This window comes from Pogoniulus pusillus, chromosome 41, assembly GCF_015220805.1.
Source record: "Pogoniulus pusillus isolate bPogPus1 chromosome 41, bPogPus1.pri, whole genome shotgun sequence".
In the NCBI taxonomy this organism is placed as follows: domain Eukaryota; kingdom Metazoa; phylum Chordata; class Aves; order Piciformes; family Lybiidae; genus Pogoniulus; species Pogoniulus pusillus.
Genome location: NC_087304.1, coordinates 1,415,216 through 1,432,837, shown reverse-complemented (window position 1 = coordinate 1,432,837; position 17,622 = coordinate 1,415,216). Strand labels below are relative to the sequence as shown.

General features: G+C 43.4%; 1 protein-coding gene across 9 annotated transcripts in view; it reads left to right on the top strand.

The window, feature by feature from the left end:
- The window catches only part of EPS15L1 (epidermal growth factor receptor pathway substrate 15 like 1), a 54,730-nt gene that overhangs the window by 30,051 nt on the left and 7,057 nt on the right, over positions 1-17,622 (top strand). For 8 of the 9 annotated variants that reach the window (XM_064174779.1, XM_064174778.1, XM_064174777.1 and 5 more), the window contains 2 exons: positions 1,510-1,642; positions 13,617-13,822. In XM_064174779.1, coding sequence (XP_064030849.1) covers positions 1,510-1,642; positions 13,617-13,822 — 339 coding nt within the window. The remainder of the gene's footprint in view (positions 1-1,509; positions 1,643-13,616; positions 13,823-17,622) is intronic. The other variant, XM_064174780.1, reaches the window with a different exon arrangement.

Below are 17,622 nucleotides of genomic sequence, written 5' to 3'. Positions count from 1 at the left end.
AACTGCTGTTTCCTTGGCTCTTGGTATGAAGTGAATGTGTGGAGCCTTTCAGATAGAGATGGGTCCTCACGTTTTCATCTGGAGCAGTCACAGCTCTGCTTTCTCAGTTTGGAATTTCTCTTTGACATCGAGTTGCCAATTTTTTACACTTAGTTCCACAATAACTCGTGAACACTGTAGAGTAAATGTTAACTAGAAATCGATTGATTACTTTGATTACTTCTTTTTGTTTTTTTACCTTTTCTTCTTGGTTTTGATAGGGGTTTTGCTCTCCACTAGGTGGCAACAACCTTCACAATTACTGATGTGTTTGCCTTGAGTCGGATGTTTTAGTGAAGCTGCAACTACGAGTTTTTGCTTTGCCCGCAGAATTCCTCTTCTTTCCAAATAATACATTTCCCTGCATGGCATCATGTTTTGTGCCTTTTATGTAATCCATAGAAGAGTCCTTCACATGAACCAATTGAATACAAGGAAGATTAAAGACATGGTTTTGGAATTGATAGAATGGTTTAGGTTGGAAGTCACCTCAAAGCTCAGCCAGTTCCAACCCCCTTGCCATAGGCAGGGACACCTCCCAATAGAACAGGTCACTCAAGGCCTTATCCAGCCTGGTGCTGAAAAGCTCCAGGGAGGTTGTGGAGCACAGAAGCACCCAATGTGATCAAAGATCAAAGATCACATTGGGTGCTTCTGTGCTCCACAATCTCCCTGGGAAACCTGTGCCAGTGTCTCACCACCCCCAACTTGTGCCAGTCTCTCACCACCCTCACTGCAAACAACTTCTTTCTATCTCCCCTCTACCACTTCAAACCCATTCCTCTTCCTCCTGTCATTACAAGACCTTCTCAGTAGTCCCTCCCCACCCCTCCTGTAGGCCCCCTTCAGATACTGGGAGGCTGCTCCAAGATATCCTCAAAGCCTTCTCTACTCCAGGCTGCACAGCCCAAACTCTTTCAGCCTGTCCTCAGAGCATTGCTGCTGCAGCCCTCTGAGCATCTTGGTGGCCTCCTCTGGACTGGCTCCAACAGTTCCATATCCTTCTTGTGTTGGGGGCTCCAGAGCTGTACGCAGTACATTTCCCCTGAGCTGTTACAAAGAAGACAAATAACTATGTGTAACTTAAGGAAAACTTGGAGAGAAGCTCTCCAGTCTGCAACCCTCCACAGTTTTGCAGTTTCTGTTGTGGTTCTGTTTATCAGAGTGCAGGCTGAGCTGTACTATGAATGTTCATTGCCAAATAGCAAAAAAGTGACTTTTACTTCCTTTTATTTTTCTCATCAGCTTTTTGCTAGGACTAAAAGTCCAAGAAGCATTTTAGTGATGAAGAGCATAAGGAGCTCTGAGTGCTAGTGGAATCCCTGCACCTCTGTCAGTGGGTGTCAGCCTCTCACACCACTGACACATTTCTTTAAAGCAAATGTTTTTATGCAAGTTCACTTGTAGCTTTCATGCAGCAACAGCTATTCTGCCCTGTGCTTACCATTTTTGTCTCTTTTTCTCACGTAGTCAGTAGCTTCAGACCCCTTTGCCTCCTCATTTGGAGGGATGGGATTCTCAGATGACCCTTTCAAAAGCAAATCAGACATGCCAGCGTTGCCACCGAAGAAAAACGTCCCTCCACGACCCAAGCCACCCAGTGGTAAGGAGGTTTACTTCTTTTAATAGCCAGTTCCCTCCATTACTGGGGACATACAGACGAGTTGACAGCCTTCTGTCTCCTTATCTTACCTTCCTGCGTGGTTGAAATACAGGAGGCAATCAGTTAATTAGCACAAATTGTCAATAAAGCAGACTGGCAAACAGATGATTAGGAAGTGATCTGACATCTGTAAAATCACCTGTGACAGGGGAAAATGGGGATGGGGAATGCTCTCTTTTCCAAGGAGGCAACAAATGGAATTAGTAAATGGCACCATGGCACCTTCAAAAAAGGCAAAGATGTTTGGTTTTAGACAGTTACTCCAGATTTAGGAGTTTGGAACCAGAGAGTATGATGAATGCAAAAGTATTTAAAAAGAACTGGTTAATTTATAGAAGAAAAGTCCAGCAGGGGCAATGGGGTCTGCCAAAAGCCAAAGTAGTCTTTCTGGCTCCTGTGTTGCTGGATGGCTGCAAGGTGTCTGGCTGTATCTTTGTATCTTTATCTTGTGCTGATGTTCTTCCTGAGGCATCTGCCTCTAGACACTAATCAGAGCAGGGCTAGATAGACCTTTCCTGATTGGTCTTGCATTCACATATTGCTGTGCTCATGAGACAGAACCACTTTCTGAATCCATGGCTTGTTCCTGCTTCAAGCCCATGATGCCTGGAGATTCTTAAGAGATGTAGGAATCTCCTCTGTTGGGGAGATTTAATAGATGAATGACAATTCCCCTTCTAGGAGAGATCCAGCTTCTACTTGTTACCCTACCTAGACTTGATTTTCAAAACACTGAGATATCAATGAAACTGTTTTAAGAACTTAAGGCACTTTGAGCTGTTAGTTTCTAGTCTCATTTTAAGAATAACAGTGGTATGATTCACTTAATGCTAGCAGTAAGTGTTCAGCTGGATCAAAAGCTTGAATCTGCTTATGAATAGACACTTAATTTTGTGTCCTACATGAGTCAACATCTCATTTCTTGTATATCCACTGACAGTGTTAGGAAGCGTAATAGGAGGAAAGAGATCCATTATTAGTGACTCCCTGTCTAAGTACATGGATTGTCTGCCTTTCTGCTGTTGCATTTTGGAGCAAATCAGGCACCCTGCACCCATCCTCTTTATAATAGGTATTGTTAATGTGGATGGTTTTGCAAACCAGTTATGCTAGGACTAGCCCCTTGGACACTGTGAAAAGTGCTTTCTATTCCTGGGGTATCCTGACAATGTCATTAACTAACCCACAGATTGGAAAATAGTATTTGCTACAGCAGACTTGGAGGCAGGCATTAGTTTGCTCCTGTTACTGTGATTTCACTGCTGAAGAGATGGGAATGCACACTGCAACCCTGAAATCAGATGATGGGGTATTGGTGAAGGTTTGTCAGGGAGCACTCTGGAACTGTGGAGAACTCCTTGAAGTGCTCTGGTCCATTCTTGCTTCAGGTAAATATTTTCCAGTCTTAGAGAGCCTTAAGTAATTGAAAAAAAATATATCTAATATTGACAAATATCAACTAACAGGACACAAATAACTAAGAGCAGCAATGTAAAAGCTGAAGCTGATCTTATTGCCATTGTGAACAATGTTCTTCTTCTTTCTCTGTTTGGTTTTCAAGGAGAGTATGTAAGTGGCCATCTTATTAAAAGATACCTGCATAGAATTTATTGTTTAAAGGGCTTATGTAAAGTTGAAAGAGTCAAACAAGTACTGAATATACCTCTACTACCTCTTTCATGTGGTCACGTTCTATTGCTTGTTCAGAATGTGATTATTTCTAGCAAAGACATCATGGTAGCAGCAGAGATGAGCAATACCTGCCATAGAGTTGACTCCCATACCTCAGTTTTGGGGGTTTACATCTCTTCATTCCCTCTTTTCACAATATCACCAAGGTTGGAAGAGACTTTATAGATCATCAAGTCCAACCCTTTACCACAGAGCTCAAGGCTAGACCATGGCACCGAGTGCCACGTCCAGCCCTGCCTTGAACAGCTCCAGGGACAGCAACTCCACCACCTCCCCGGGCAGCCCATTCCAGTGTCCAATGACTCTCTCAGGGAAGAACTTTCTCCTCACCTCCAGCCTAAATCTCCTCTGGCACAGCCTGAGGCTGTGTCCTTGTTCTGGTGCTGGCCACCTGAGAGAAGAGAGCAACCTCCTCCTGGCTACAACCTCCCCACAGGTAGTTGTAGACAGCAATAAGGTCTCCCCTGAGCCTCCTCTTCTCCAGGCTAACCAATCCCAGCTCCCTCAGCCTCTCCTTTTGTACACGTGGAGGGATTTTGGAGACCATTTAGCTTTAATGCTTTGTTTTGCATTTAGATTTATGCACTCAGCCTTCAGACTGCTTTGTAAAAAAGCATTTTAAGCATGTTCCCTCCCCTCTGCTTGGGAGACACCAAAAGCAAATGTTGTTATGAGAAAATAGACTGAGGAGGAAACAAAGGAGGGGTGCTGGGTTGTTTTTTTTAAAGCAAATGGGCCTCGTGCTTATGCAGTTACACTCCTCCCTTCCTTCCACAACTAAGGCAATCTTCAGTGGTTACTTCAAGCATGAGAAATTATATAGTAATAAAGTGTGATTCTAGCAAGAGATAGAGGCCTGCGAGTGGCTGTTAGAAATGGGAACGCTGCTCAGAGAACAAACAGCAGACAAGAAACTTCCGTTGCTTCTTACCTTTCTCGTTGGTCTGCTTAATTAAAAAAACAAGTGGGTGATAAAGATCTTGCTGCAGGATGGATAGATGTAAGTTATTACCAGGCAAATCTGTAGTTTGCTGTTCTGTTCCCAGTAAAACTCTTCTCTCTGTTCAAAGGGGGATTTTGGGTACCCAAAAGCACTTGCCTGTCTTGCTTGCTGCATTTCGTTAGGCAGGTCCAAGGAGGATCTGCTGTAAAGCTTTACTTGTCCTCAGTGTTCTGCTGTCAAGTAGAAACTCCTAACAAGTGTTTTTGGTGAGCATTGAAAGATGGCTGATTTCCTAGGGAGGAGATGTGCTGCCCAGAGGGGTTGTGGAGTCTTCTTCTACAGAGAGATCCCAAACTGACTTGAACGTGGGCAGCCTGCTTTAGGTGACCCCACTTTAGCAGGGGTTGGACTCAGTGATCTCCAGATGGCCCTTCTGACCTCCACCACGCTGCGAGTCTGAGTTTCTTTTGACAGGGAAGACTGACAAAATCCACCAGACCTTACTTCATTGCTTTTCTACCTGCAGTTTTCCAGATGTTTGCATGTCACAAGCCCCCAGATCCGTCCATCCAGGTATTGCAGGGTGTCCTGGGCTGGGCTGAGGCCAAAGTGTGCCACAGTTCCCACCTGGCCCACGTGCCTGAGGAGCTGTGTCAGGTCTTGTTTCTTCACAAAGGCAGAGCCAACTTTGGAACTGAATGTGGGGCCAGGGAAACTTCAGACAGAGCCTCTGTTTACCCTTAGTGAAGGTCTGATCAAAAGGCCTTCAGATGTACCTGGAAGAACCTGTCAAAGGGTTACATAGTTCAGATTTGCTGCTCTCACAGAAAGGCTTTGGATACTTAAGGGAACTGCCCTGCTGCTACCAGTTTTGTCATAGCAGGATTGCAGTGGGTAGTCCTTACTTAGCTTTGTAAACCTTGACCTGTTTGCTGGCTGCTTGGCAAGTGAAGAGCAGTTGATTGTCTTGGTTTGATTCAGAGTTGGTGGTTTAGTTTTTTTTCAAAGCTTGGACATTGAGAAGCAGCTTTCATCTGGCTGCCTCACAGCTGTCTGTGGTCGTTGCTGTCTGGGGTAGGCAAACACTTGCTGGTGACATGGATTAGACACCCTTGAGATCTGTATCTTTCCCTTCTCAAAAACTAATGTTAAGAGAGAAGATGATAATCGTGAGATGATCTCTTTAAAGCTGTATCTTGGGCTGAATCTCTGTTCTTCACAAATCATTTAACTTCTTTCTCACTCTTTTTTGAACTGAAGTCTTTCATGACTTTTAGATGTTACAGAGCCTTAAACTGATCCTTGCTTGGTCCAAGAGAAATGTGATGAAATGCTCTATTGTGGTTTTTTTGTACAACTAAATGTAAAGTGCAGAATCTCTAAAGAGAATTGAAGGAAGGCTAAAAATCAATGAGCAAAAGCAGAGAAAGGCAAGGAGAAGGTGCTTCAGAAGCTGATATCACAAAATCACAGAACCTTAGGGGTTGGAAGGGACTTTAGGAAGCTCATCCAGTCCAACCCCCCTGCCACAGCAGGATCAGCAGATCATACAGGAACACATCCAGGCAGGTTTTGAGTGGCTCTGGAGAGGCAGACTCCAACATCATAACAGTGTACATCGAAGCTCCAACATATGTTATATGCAAAGATGTGAAAATTCAGCATCTCTGTCCCTTACCTGCTTTAAGACTCTCCTTTGAGGTTTGAGGGTGAGCAGCTAAGCAAGAGCTGCAGTTCCTCTTACTAGACTCTTCTAATAAAATCCTTGAGGCAGTCTGTGCATCTTCTTTCTCTTCAGGAATGTGTTTGCTCTCTGTGCAGTTCCTAGTGGACATTAGGTTTCATACAGCTCCCCGGGGACCTGGCTGAAGTTATTTGATGTCCACCAGGTGGTAATGAAGAATTGGAAAGTTTCTAGGGAGAGAGGTGAAAGGTTTTCTGTATTTATTGATGCAGCATCGTTAATAATGCTCAGAAAGCACCAAAACATTATCCAAATAATAACCAGACATGTACTTTGTGTTTGGGGGCTGATTGCAGGATCACAGAATGTCAGGGGTTGGAAGGGACCCAAAGAGCTCATCAAGTCCAACTCCCCTGCCTTAGCAGGACCATAGTTCAGGTCACAGAGGAATGCATCCAGACAGGCCTTGAAAGTCTCCAGAGGAGACTGCACAACCTCTCCGGGGAGCCTGTTCCAGTGCTCTGGGACCCTTCCAGTCAAGAAGTTCCCCTTTGTGTTGAGGTGGAACCTCCTGTGCTGCAGCTTATATCCATTGCTCCTTGTCCTACATTAATTGCTTATACTAGCAAAAATAAGACTAGTATATATTGATCTGCTTTAGCAAAGGTGCCCTGTGCCAAGGATCTAAATTCCAGTGCAAATTACTTCCTGGCAGGTGAGTTCTGGAGATTACCAAGTGCCTATTTTCTGTCGCAGGGGATTCACTGTAGCGTTCAACACCACTCAGGTTTTAACATTTCTTACACTGGTTGTTGGCCCTTGGTAGGACTTTTGTGTAATTAAAACTACCTGAAAGAGCTGATAGATGGGAACCTGTCAGTTAAAATGCTTCTTGTACGTTCTCACAGATGAACAATTCTGTTTTCTGCCCTGAGCTGCAGATTGAAATCAGTCAGAGCTCACCGCTAAGTAGTTTCTAGGTAAAAGTTGTTGATTACAAAAAGAGAGAAACAGATTTTTTTTTTCTTCTATCTTTTTTTTTTTAAAGTACAGGAAGTTGCTGTGTGGGTGTCAGTGATTGGGTTATAAGTAAAATTCAGTGCTCTAGTGCTTTGATCGTGAGACCTACTGCTTTTGCCCCACCCTTACCACTTCCTTTCCATGCAGCACCATGCATTCCACATTGCGGTTATAACAGTGCTGTTAACCAGTGATATTAGTGGGAGAACCTTCACCACTAACCAGTGTGTAACCTTCAACCTCTTCTAAATTTTTATTGCTTGCTTATAGTGGTTTTGACCTTTCTAACCTTGAAAGAATATAAAAGTCCTAAAAAGAACAGCAAGAAAATGTATTTTCCAATTTCGGTGTGCTTGCTTCTTGCTGTGATTATTTAATCAGATCCATTCTTTTTACCACACCTCCTTTTTTTTATCTGTGTAAATATTACAGTTTATATTTATTGTATATTAGTGAGTCATGGAATCACAGAAACATTTTGGCTGGAAAAGGCTGTTCAGATCATTGAGCACAACCATTCTAAGTCGGGTGCTAAACCATGTCCCTCAGCATCACATCTCTGAGGCTTTCAAACACCTCCAGGGATGGGGACGTGCACATGGTTTTTAGTAGGGTTTGCTTCCCTATGCTGTGCCTTCAGTAGCTCCATTAGATGAAAATTAAGGCCTCACTATCTTGCTTTAAAAGCCATGTTAAAACCAAAACCTGTTTACTTTACTGTCTGCATCTATCCATTTCATTCCTTGAGAGAAAATTGTCTGATGAATACAGAGTGTTTAAACACATCCCATTTTTGTGGCCATTCTTTTTGGCCTGCACCACCTTGTCTTGCTGGTCTGTCCTTCCTGAGCAGTCCAGAGCAATCCATGGCAACATTCCAGTCATGGGAGCTGTCCCACCATGTCTCAGGAATGGCAATTATATCATAGTCATTCAGCCTAGCAGAGATCTCCAGCTCCTCCTGCTTATTCCCCATGCTCTGTGCATTGGTGTATAAGCATTTCAGGGAGGGATTTAGTCCATCAGCTTCCATTATCTTCCGTTCTTGCTGTCCTGCCATTCCCAGCCCCTTCCATGCCCCCCGACCTAGCAGTAAGCTCTACATGTGCTGATTCCTCGTTGCTTGATCCCCGTGGTCCATCTCTGCACGATTTAGTGAGTTCTTGTGTGTCCCCAGTGTGCTGCAGGGTAACAGGCTGAAGGCTCCTGTTAGCCTCCCTCCCTGGTATGCCATATCTTGCCTCTTCTCCAGCACACAGCTCACTGTTACCTACCTCCCCCGAGCCACCAGTGGAGCTGCCAATGGAGCTGACACATGGCCCCACAATTGTAGTAAGCCTGGCTTCCACCTTCCTCCCCTTCCAACCTAGGTTAAAGCATGATCAGTGACCCAGTGAACCCCTGCTGGGGTCATGTTTGAGGGGTCAGAAGCCATGAGCAGTAATGTTTGAGAGGGAAGAGGCCATGTGCAGTGATGTTTGAGAGGGAAGAGGCCATGTGCAGTGATGTTTGAGAGGGAAGAAGCCATGTGCAGTGATGTTTGAGAGGGAAGAAGCCATGTGCAGTGATGTTTGAGAGGGAAGAAGCCATGAGCAGTGATGTTTGAGAGGGAAGAAGCCATAAGCAGTGATGTTTGAGAGGGAAGAAGCCATGTGCAGTGATGTTTGAGAGGGAAGAAGCCATGTGCAGTGATGTGTGAGAGGGAAGAAGCCATGTGCAGTGATGTTTGAGAAGGAAGAAGCCACGTGCAGTGATGTTTGAGAGGGAAGAAGCCATGTGCAGTGATGTTTGAGAGGGAAGAAGCCATGAATAGTAGATGATGTTTGAGAAGGAAGAAGCCATGAACAGTAGATGATGTTTGAGAGGGAAGAAGCCATGAACAGTAGATGATGTTTGAGAGGGAAGAAGCCATGATCAGGAGATGATGTTTGAGAGGGAAGAAGCCATGAGCAGGAGATGATGTTTGAGAGGGAAGAAGCCATGAGCAGGAGATGATGTTTGAGAGGGAAGAAGCCATGAGCAGGAGATGTAACGAGGAGCACTGAATGAAAACTCTGTACTGATCAAGACCACAATGTCCACTCATTCCCTTGCCTGGACGTGCAGAAGCGTTGTTTATTTCTGAGTGCCACCCCACACCTGTTTCCTCAGAGCCTCTCAAGCACCCAGAGCTATTCACCAGTAGCACAGTGCCTGTTTACCTTCACGTTTTTGCCTCATCTGTAGCAAGAGTGAAAACCTTCAGCCGCAAGGTTTGACTGACAGGAAAGCTTGCTTTATTTTTCATGCTTTCTAGAAGCCCTGACAGTTGCCTTAGAGCACAGCATCCCGTGTGGGGTAGGATAAGTGACTCATGGGTGGAGCACCTGCCCGGCCACAAGCTAAAAATTCCATTCACGCTTTGATTGTGTTGTTTTTGCTGATCTCTCACAGTGAAGGTATTTCAGAAGTGGTTGTTGAGAGGTCTTTCAGAATCTGTTTCTAAGCAGATTGCTCAGCTCGGATGTGTAACGATTTCTCTTCTCACCCTTCAAGAAGTTTGCAGCTTGCAGGGTGTTTCTTTTGGGCAAAGGTTTTCAGGGTAGCTCAAGGGGCAGATTTTTGCAAGCATTAAGCAGAAGCACTTTTGAGGCTTCTTTTGCATAGGAAATTTCATCCTGTTGCTAAAAATATGTGTTGTGATTTTTGTGCAAAGAGCCTTATCACCGAAGAGCTGAGCTTGAAGCACAGTGCAGAAATGGCCTCTGTTGCAGACAAAGAGCCCTGAGCGTTCTGTACAGAAACCAGGGCTCATGTAGCTAAGCTTCAAGCACGTTTTGAAAGCTGGTGATTATTTTTCTGTAGTTCTCAGGCTCACAGTTTATGCACTTCTTATTCTGCGTCAGTGGAAGAGCTGGGTAATGGATAAAACATGCTGAGTAAGTTAGGAATGATACATGCATTTGATAGAGAGCCAAGGGAAGGAGGTGCTGGGAGGCACCTCACGCTGCACAGCCTCTCAAGTGCTCTAGAGTAACACTTCCTCTGCCTGAGAGAAGAGGTAAGAGGCAGGAGCCCTGGTATTGTGTGCTCAAGTTATAACTGCAGCTGTGGAGCAAACGTGCACTGTCAATATTTATCTGTTATAGCACAACTCTGTTTTCTTAGAGCATGTTTTTCACTTCAGAGAGTCTCCAGGAAAGGAGTATGTATGCAGTGAAAGTGTAAAGTTGTGTCCTCTCCATCTGCCCCGTTTGCCCGCAAGCATGCAGAGCCCATGCTGTGAACACATGAAAGCAGGCAGCTTCTCATGGCTCACTGAGAGACTCTGGAAGTCACAGAAGCACAGATGTAACCAGGTTGGAAAAGACCTCTGAGATCATCGAGTCCAACCTATCACCTAACCCTTTTAATTAACTAACCCATGGCACTAAGTGCCTCATGCAGCCTCCTCGTAAACACATCCCGGGGATGGCAACTCCACCGCCTCTCTAGGCAGCCCATTCCAATGCCAGTCTCTTGCTGTGAAGAACTTCTTCCTAACAGCCAGCCTGAACCTGCCCTGGCACAGCTTGAGGCTGGGTCCTCTTGTTCTGTCCCTGGTTGCCTGGGAGAAGAAACCAGCCCCACCTGGCTACAGCCTCCCTTCAGGTAGTTGTAGGCATCAATGAGCTCTGTCCTGAGCCTCCTCTACTCCAGGCTGCACGCCCCCAGCTCCCTCAGCCTCTCCTCACAGAGCTGTGCTCTAGCCTCTCACCAACCTTGCTGCCCTTCTCTGGGCACCTTCCAGCACCTCAACATCTTTCTTAAATTGAGGGGCCTGGAACTGGACACAGCACTCAAGGTGTGGCCTGAGCAGCCCTGGGTACAGAGGCAGAAGGACTGCCTGGTCCTGCTGGCAGAAAGTGAGGAGCAGCTCTGAGACATAGAATACAGAGAGAGCTTTCCACGTTTTGTTTCATTGTCAAGATCTTGTAATGCAGTAAGACAAATTCTGCAATTGCATCCTGCCAGTGCATTGAATAAGAGATCTCAACCCCCCCCCAGTTTGCTCTGGGGCATGAAATTAGATAAAGTCTTCAGATGGGTGGAGTTCACTCCAAGTTAACAGCATTTGCTGTGGTAAACCATTTTGTTCATCATCTCTTTTTGCTGAAGTGAGTCCTCGGTGTGGTTTGGGTGCACCACTTGGGTAACTGCTGAAACTGCTGTGGTTTCAGAATAAGACCTGTTTTGCTTTTTTCTGAACTTTTTTTTTCCCCTGAAACTATTAGCAGAAACATCAAATAAGTAAAGGGTTACAACTGTTTGCCTGCACTTCCATCCTGCCCTGCCTCAGAACCGAGGAGCAGTGTCCTGTGAAAATGCGACGTTGTCCAGCGAACGCCAGATTAGTGCAATCTCAGTTACTGCTAAGAGCACATTGTGCAATATTATGATTTTACTGATGTCCTTCAGTTCAGTTGGTGACTTTTTTATGTGGTTTGGTGTTTTTTTTTGTGTGTGTTGCATTATGAAAGTATTTCACATTCTCACACTAAATGTGGATAACAAAAATCTTTGTGTGCTTAGGTGTGCGCTTGGTGTGCTGGCAGGTTCACACTTGATGCAAACCAGCAAAGATGTCAGACAAGATAACCCTGGTGGTGTTGTTACTCATTTTTGGCTAATAAGTTAATAAATTTGAACATCTATCTGAGCTAACCAAGTTTCTGCCAGGACTCAGGCTGATCATGGCAGGATAAACCAAACTGTATGCAATGTGCAAAGCGTAGTGAAGAGGACTTGTTCAGGATGCTGTCCCGAGTGCCAGGACTGGTGTGTTCAGTGTGGCACCCTCTTGCACTGTTTCTTCAAAGTCACAAAATTGCAACCCTCTCTGTTCTTTAACAGGAAAGAAAAAGCCTTGAAGAAAATTACACTCAGGATGTAAAGTGGAAATCTTCAATATCTTTAGCAGTAACTGTAGTATTCACAGCGAATTTCCTCTAGTGCAAAGCTGTTCTCTGTGATCTCTTGTGAAGATGAAGCAGGAGGAGCCCTGATGCTCTTTGTGCATGTTCTGAAACCAGCAGGGTCTTGGTGCAAAACCTCTAAACAGGCCACCTAGAAAAAAAGCTTTGCTGAGCAAACACTTTGCAAACCTGCTTTGGGATCAACAGTCACCAACTCCACAAAGTGGTTTTGGCGGCAGCAGGTTTAACCTCAGAAAAGGGCAGCTTAAAATGTGTCATCTTGGCCTCTGGCATTCAAAACTTGTTTGGGCCAATATAGGGTGAAAGGTGTTAGGGTGAATTTTCCTTCACCTGCTGGATAGGTTATTTTAGCACAAGGTTGCTGATCTTTATTTCTCTTTCACAAATGAGGACTTCCACAGATTTGAGCAAATATGATAAGGTTCACCAAAGTACCTTCCTGAAGTGTCTTAGCCATGCCAAGTACATCCTCTTAAATTCAGAGTTTCAACTCCTTTTCTCCATGTTTTCTAGTCTGTGTATCCTGATGTGGATAAATGATAAGATTGTTATTAGAGTTCAAAGAATTGGACATTTAAAAAACCCCTTTATTAATGCAAACCATTGCAGTTGTTCTGCAGGAACTTGTGAACATTTGCTCCTTTTAGAAGTGTTTCTGGATTTCCCTTCTCTCATTTGTCAAGTGCACTTTTTAACCAGTGTTGTTCATCCAGAGAGGATGTCCATTCCTGAGGCTAGGTTCTGGCCTTTTGTGGACTAAAACAGAATTACATTTCTCCCTGTAGTTGTGTGACCTAAAAACCAGTACTTTGTTGCAAAGGAAATGAACAAACTTGGAGGTTCTAATTGCAGCAAATAAAATTATTTATGAGCAGCTATTATTTGTGAGCATCCACAGCAGTTGCTGTGATTTCATTTGTTACTGGGGTGGAAACATGAAGTAGTCACCTGCAAAAGGTGGTTTGCAAAGAGGCACCCCAGAGGAAGGAGATTTCTTCATCAGTCTCTTTTCCCTTTTATGTATCACAGTATCACCAAGGTTGGAAGAGACCTCATAGATCACCAAGTCCAACCCTTTACCACAGAGCTCAAGGTTAGACCATGGCACCAAGTGCCACATCCGTGTGTGGTGGTAGAAGAAATAAACCAGTTCCAGGGAAAAAAAACTGCCTCAAAACTAGTGTGTTCTGTAAAGTCCCAGCTAAGTTGCTCTTTGATTTCATTTGACATGATTAATTATGTATCTGTAGTGATAGAGATCTTGAAGTATTTTGCCTTTTACAGAATCCCAAATTTAACCTTGAAATGAGCAAATCCTTCCAGTCAAATTCTGCTGACCAAATGTCTTTGCATTGGGTTTTATTGTTTAAAGCCTTGATGGTGTTCATATTGCCATGTGCATGAGTGAGGTAATAAATCAACTGACATGAAGAAGTGTTTGAGATGGTGTACGTTGACAGATGAGTACCATTCTATTTGGTTCCATCTGAAACCACCCCAGGGGAAGAATGGATCATACTAAAGTGTTTCAGCACAGTTTCCTGTGTAAGGGGTTTGCATTGTCCCTGGTAAGTAACTTCTCTTTTCTCCTTTTGTTTTTGTTTTTCCTAAACTTTCCAGGTAAAAGTACTCCTGTAAGCCACCTTGGGTCTTCAGATTTTCCCAAGCCCCATGATCCATTCCAGCCATTTGGGGCTGACAGCAGTGACCCCTTTCAAAGTAAAAAGGGGTTTGGGGACCCATTTAGTGGAAAAGATCCATTTGCTCCTTCCTCTTCAAGTAAAACTTCTAAAGACTCTTCCTTGGGGTTTGCAGACTTCAGCTCTGTAAGTTAAGTTCATTGTCTCTGAGCAAACCACTTTCTGCTCTGCTTGCAGCAATCTCTTGGGGTTTTGTTTTAACTGCAAACCTACTGTTGACTGGCTTCTGTCTCTTAGTACCTTCATGCTGTCCTCATTGTTTTTGTATTATTAATAATTCTGTAATAAAAGGTGATATTTCAATAAAAAAAAGAAGTTTCATACTAAATTTTAAAGGGTTTACTTGCATTTAAATTATTTTAGTGCAGTGTGCCTTTACTCACAAATTCTTTGTAGCAGGATCTGTGTATTGGTTTTGTTGCATGGAGGCTATTTTGTAAACTGATTTTTGGAAGCCAATGCTGTAAAGATTAAAAAGCAATTGTTGGAAGCTTTCCTATAGCAGTTTTTGCCATCTCCTGAGAGGCTAACTCTTAAAGATTCCATCAAGTGTTTGTAACTGCTTGAGGAAAAAACAAGTCCTGACAATCCTGTCACAATGTTTGCTGTGTGTGATGGAGTGTGGTCATAAAGACACATATCTGAGGCAGAGACTGGGAGTTGATGAGGAGCCATTACAAGGGGCAGTGGCTTCAAAGTGGAAGCTTGATTTAGATGAGGAATTCTACCCCATGAGGTTGGTGAGGCACTGGAACATGTTGCCCAGGGGTCTTCCCCCAGCCTGAAAGTGTTCAAAGCTACACTGCATGGGGCCTTGAGCAATCTGGTCTAGCAGGAAGTGTCCTTGCCTATAGCAGGGGGTTGGAACTGGAAGATCTCGAAGGTCCTTACCAACCCAAACCAGTCTGTGATGATTTAGCTGATGAATTTTGTTTCAACTTCTGATATTGTAGAAAATCCCTTCTTAGGCAAAGAAAACAAAATTGCTTTCTAGAACCAATGTGAAAACATCCATATTGCACTCCAGAAGACGTTGTCTGAAGGTTTGAAAGCGAAGCCAAGCACCCATTCATTAAAAAATAGCAGGGTTTCTAAAAGCCTGGCTTTGATTTTAGTGCTGGCAGGTGTGTTACTGACCTGGAAATCGTTGTAAATGTAGTAGCAGTGTGGTTCTTACTGCTTCCAGAAGTAGATAGAAATCTGTTCCATCCATAGCCTCAGGCTTCTTTCTCCTCTCATGTGTTTTTGTTCTGTCACATTGCCATGCAGTGAAATTGCCAACTCAATCTGTTACTGGACTCTGATGGACAAAGTTCAGTGTTCAACAAGAGGAAATCTTTAAGCTGAATCTTTCAGGGTGCTTATTTTTGATGTTTTTTGTTTGTTGGTTTGATTTGGTTTGTTGTTCCCCACCCCTAGCTTATAGTAAATGTATCACTTTCCTATTTCATACTGTTAGCTGAGGTTTTCTGTGCATATTTTTAGCTGGCCTCAGTGCTTTAATTTATCTATGATACTGAAGACATCAAAGTTTCAGATCCTGTGTATGCTCTGCCACAGTTAGTACTGGCCTGTTGAATTTGCACAGTTCAGTTCTGTGATTGTATACAAAACCATGACATTCTTAATAAAAACAAGACACAAAACTTGCTTTATCTGAAATTTCTTGAACCACATCTAAGTTCTTCCTTCAGTGAAAGACCAGCACGGGGTGGCTGTTTCCCAGTTATTGTCATCTTGTTTTGCAGGCTGCCTGTCTCACGTTAAAAGTGTGGCTCCTACCAGTTGTATCAAAAAGATTACCCCCAAATCTCTGATCCTCATCCCACTGTTAAATTTGCTGTGCCATCAGGTGTTCAGGACGTGAGATTGGCTTTAGAAGAGAAGGAAGAAGTAGGGACAATGAGCTCTTGAGCAGCAGAATCGTTATGAAGTAGCACTTCATCGAATGAACTTTGGAGGGGTTTAATTGCTTTCCTGAATTGCATTCTGCTGCTATGAGGGGGAAAAAAAAGTGTGAACTGAATTTGACTGAACAGAAAGAGATTTGATCCCTGTTCTTTTTGCTTTGTTGGTTGTTTGGTTGGGGTTTTTCTGCTTGCCTGTAACACAATGATGTCTCCACACTTGATAACTCTTAATCCTTCTGTACCAAGTCTGACGTGCACTTAGCTGCCTCAGCAGCAGCAGTAATATGCTTCTCTGTGCCTGATGTTTGGGAAACTTTGTTCATCATGGAAACAGAATCAATTTTATTTACAGACCTGTTTTTGACACCTAGTTTGGAGTCTGAGAACAGAATCACAGAGTTGTGTAGGTTTGATTACCTGGATCACCTGCTTTTTAGTTGAAACTCTTTACTCTTGCAAAGAGAAAAAAACCAGGAGGAGCTTCACTAGGTTTTAGTAGCCCTCAAGGAGATTTGGTTTTTGCTGAGCTGCTGGCAAATTCACCCACCCAGAGTTTAAGTTGATTCTTGCTGCATTCTCCACTTCTCCACTGTCATTAAAGACAGCTCTTTGGAACAAAGCAAAGTCTTGTGGCAGGTCATATTTCAGGTGTTTCTAGGTCCCAGCTTCAGTTTACAGAACAACAAGAGAAGCAATCTTTCTGCCAACAGAAAGTGTTTCAATTTCCAAGAAACAGAGCACTTGGAACTAAACTGAAATGTTTCTCTTCATAGAAGCTGCTAATTTAGTAAACACAAGTTCAGTTCAGCTCTTTGTGTCTTTGATCAGTTTTGCTGCAGGCTGCTTTTTTCCCCTCATTTATTACTTGGGTCTAAACTGTGCTGCTGAAAAAAAGGAAAACAAAAAGAGGGTTTTTTTTAACTGAAATGACAGATGTGGTACACACTCACAGGCTTCTTGAAACACACCAAAACAGTTGGTATTTGGTTCCATCTGTAGTTACTTTACCTTTTTATAGGCAGTCTGAGCCAGAATCACTGCCTCTGAGCTGTTGTGCATCTCATTCACTCTCTAATGATCCAAATTATGCTCCTGAACATTTGACTTTATGGTGACCACTTGGACTAAGGCACATCCAGATTTGTTTCCAACAAAGCCCTTGCTCATTTCTCCTTTATTTATTTATTTTCCTCAGCCTTTCATTTCTTTAATTTACTTTAATGATTTAATTTACTTTAATGATTTCATGTAACAACAAAAAAAAATTCTTGATCTGTGTACCATGAACAAGTCAGAATTGAGACTCTCAAAGTCTTTGGAACACCTCATGTGTAAGCTATGCAAGTAAAACTGTTTTCTCAATGGGATAAAAAGACTCCCCAGAGGGTTTGACCAAAGCTTGTTGTATTTCTGAGAAGAGGAACTGTTCTTCTCTATTCCAGGTCTAAGAGGTTTTGACTTCTTGATCCTCCTTCCACTGAGTCTGTGTTTATCCTGTATCTTGCCACAAATTTGCTATATAAAATCTTAGTGAGCTTCTAAATGAGGTATGACAGGAGGCTTCCTTCTTTTTAATAGTGAAATACCCTAAAATGTGTGGCACTCTTATTTCAGTAATGTTGAATGCAAATGTTCTCATTTAAACTTTGCTGGCAATGAAGGCAGAGGTAATGTGGTGTTTGAGGAAGAGCAATTTCAAATATGTTCTTCTTTTTGATGCATGAAACCATATTGGGAAGAATAAAATGGGAATTGTGAGTGGCCAGAAGCAAGTAGATAAAGCATTTAACTCAATGAGGAGTACATAACAATTGGCTTCAGGTTGCAGTTAATTCGTAGAATCATAGAATGGTTTAGGTTGGAAGGGACCTCAAAGCTCAGCCAGTTCCAACCCCTCTGCCATAGGCAGGGACACCTCCCACTGGAACAGGTCACTCAAGGACTCATCCAGCCTGGTGCTGAACACCTCCAGGGAGGTTGTGGAGCACAGAAGCACCAATGTGATCGAAGATCACA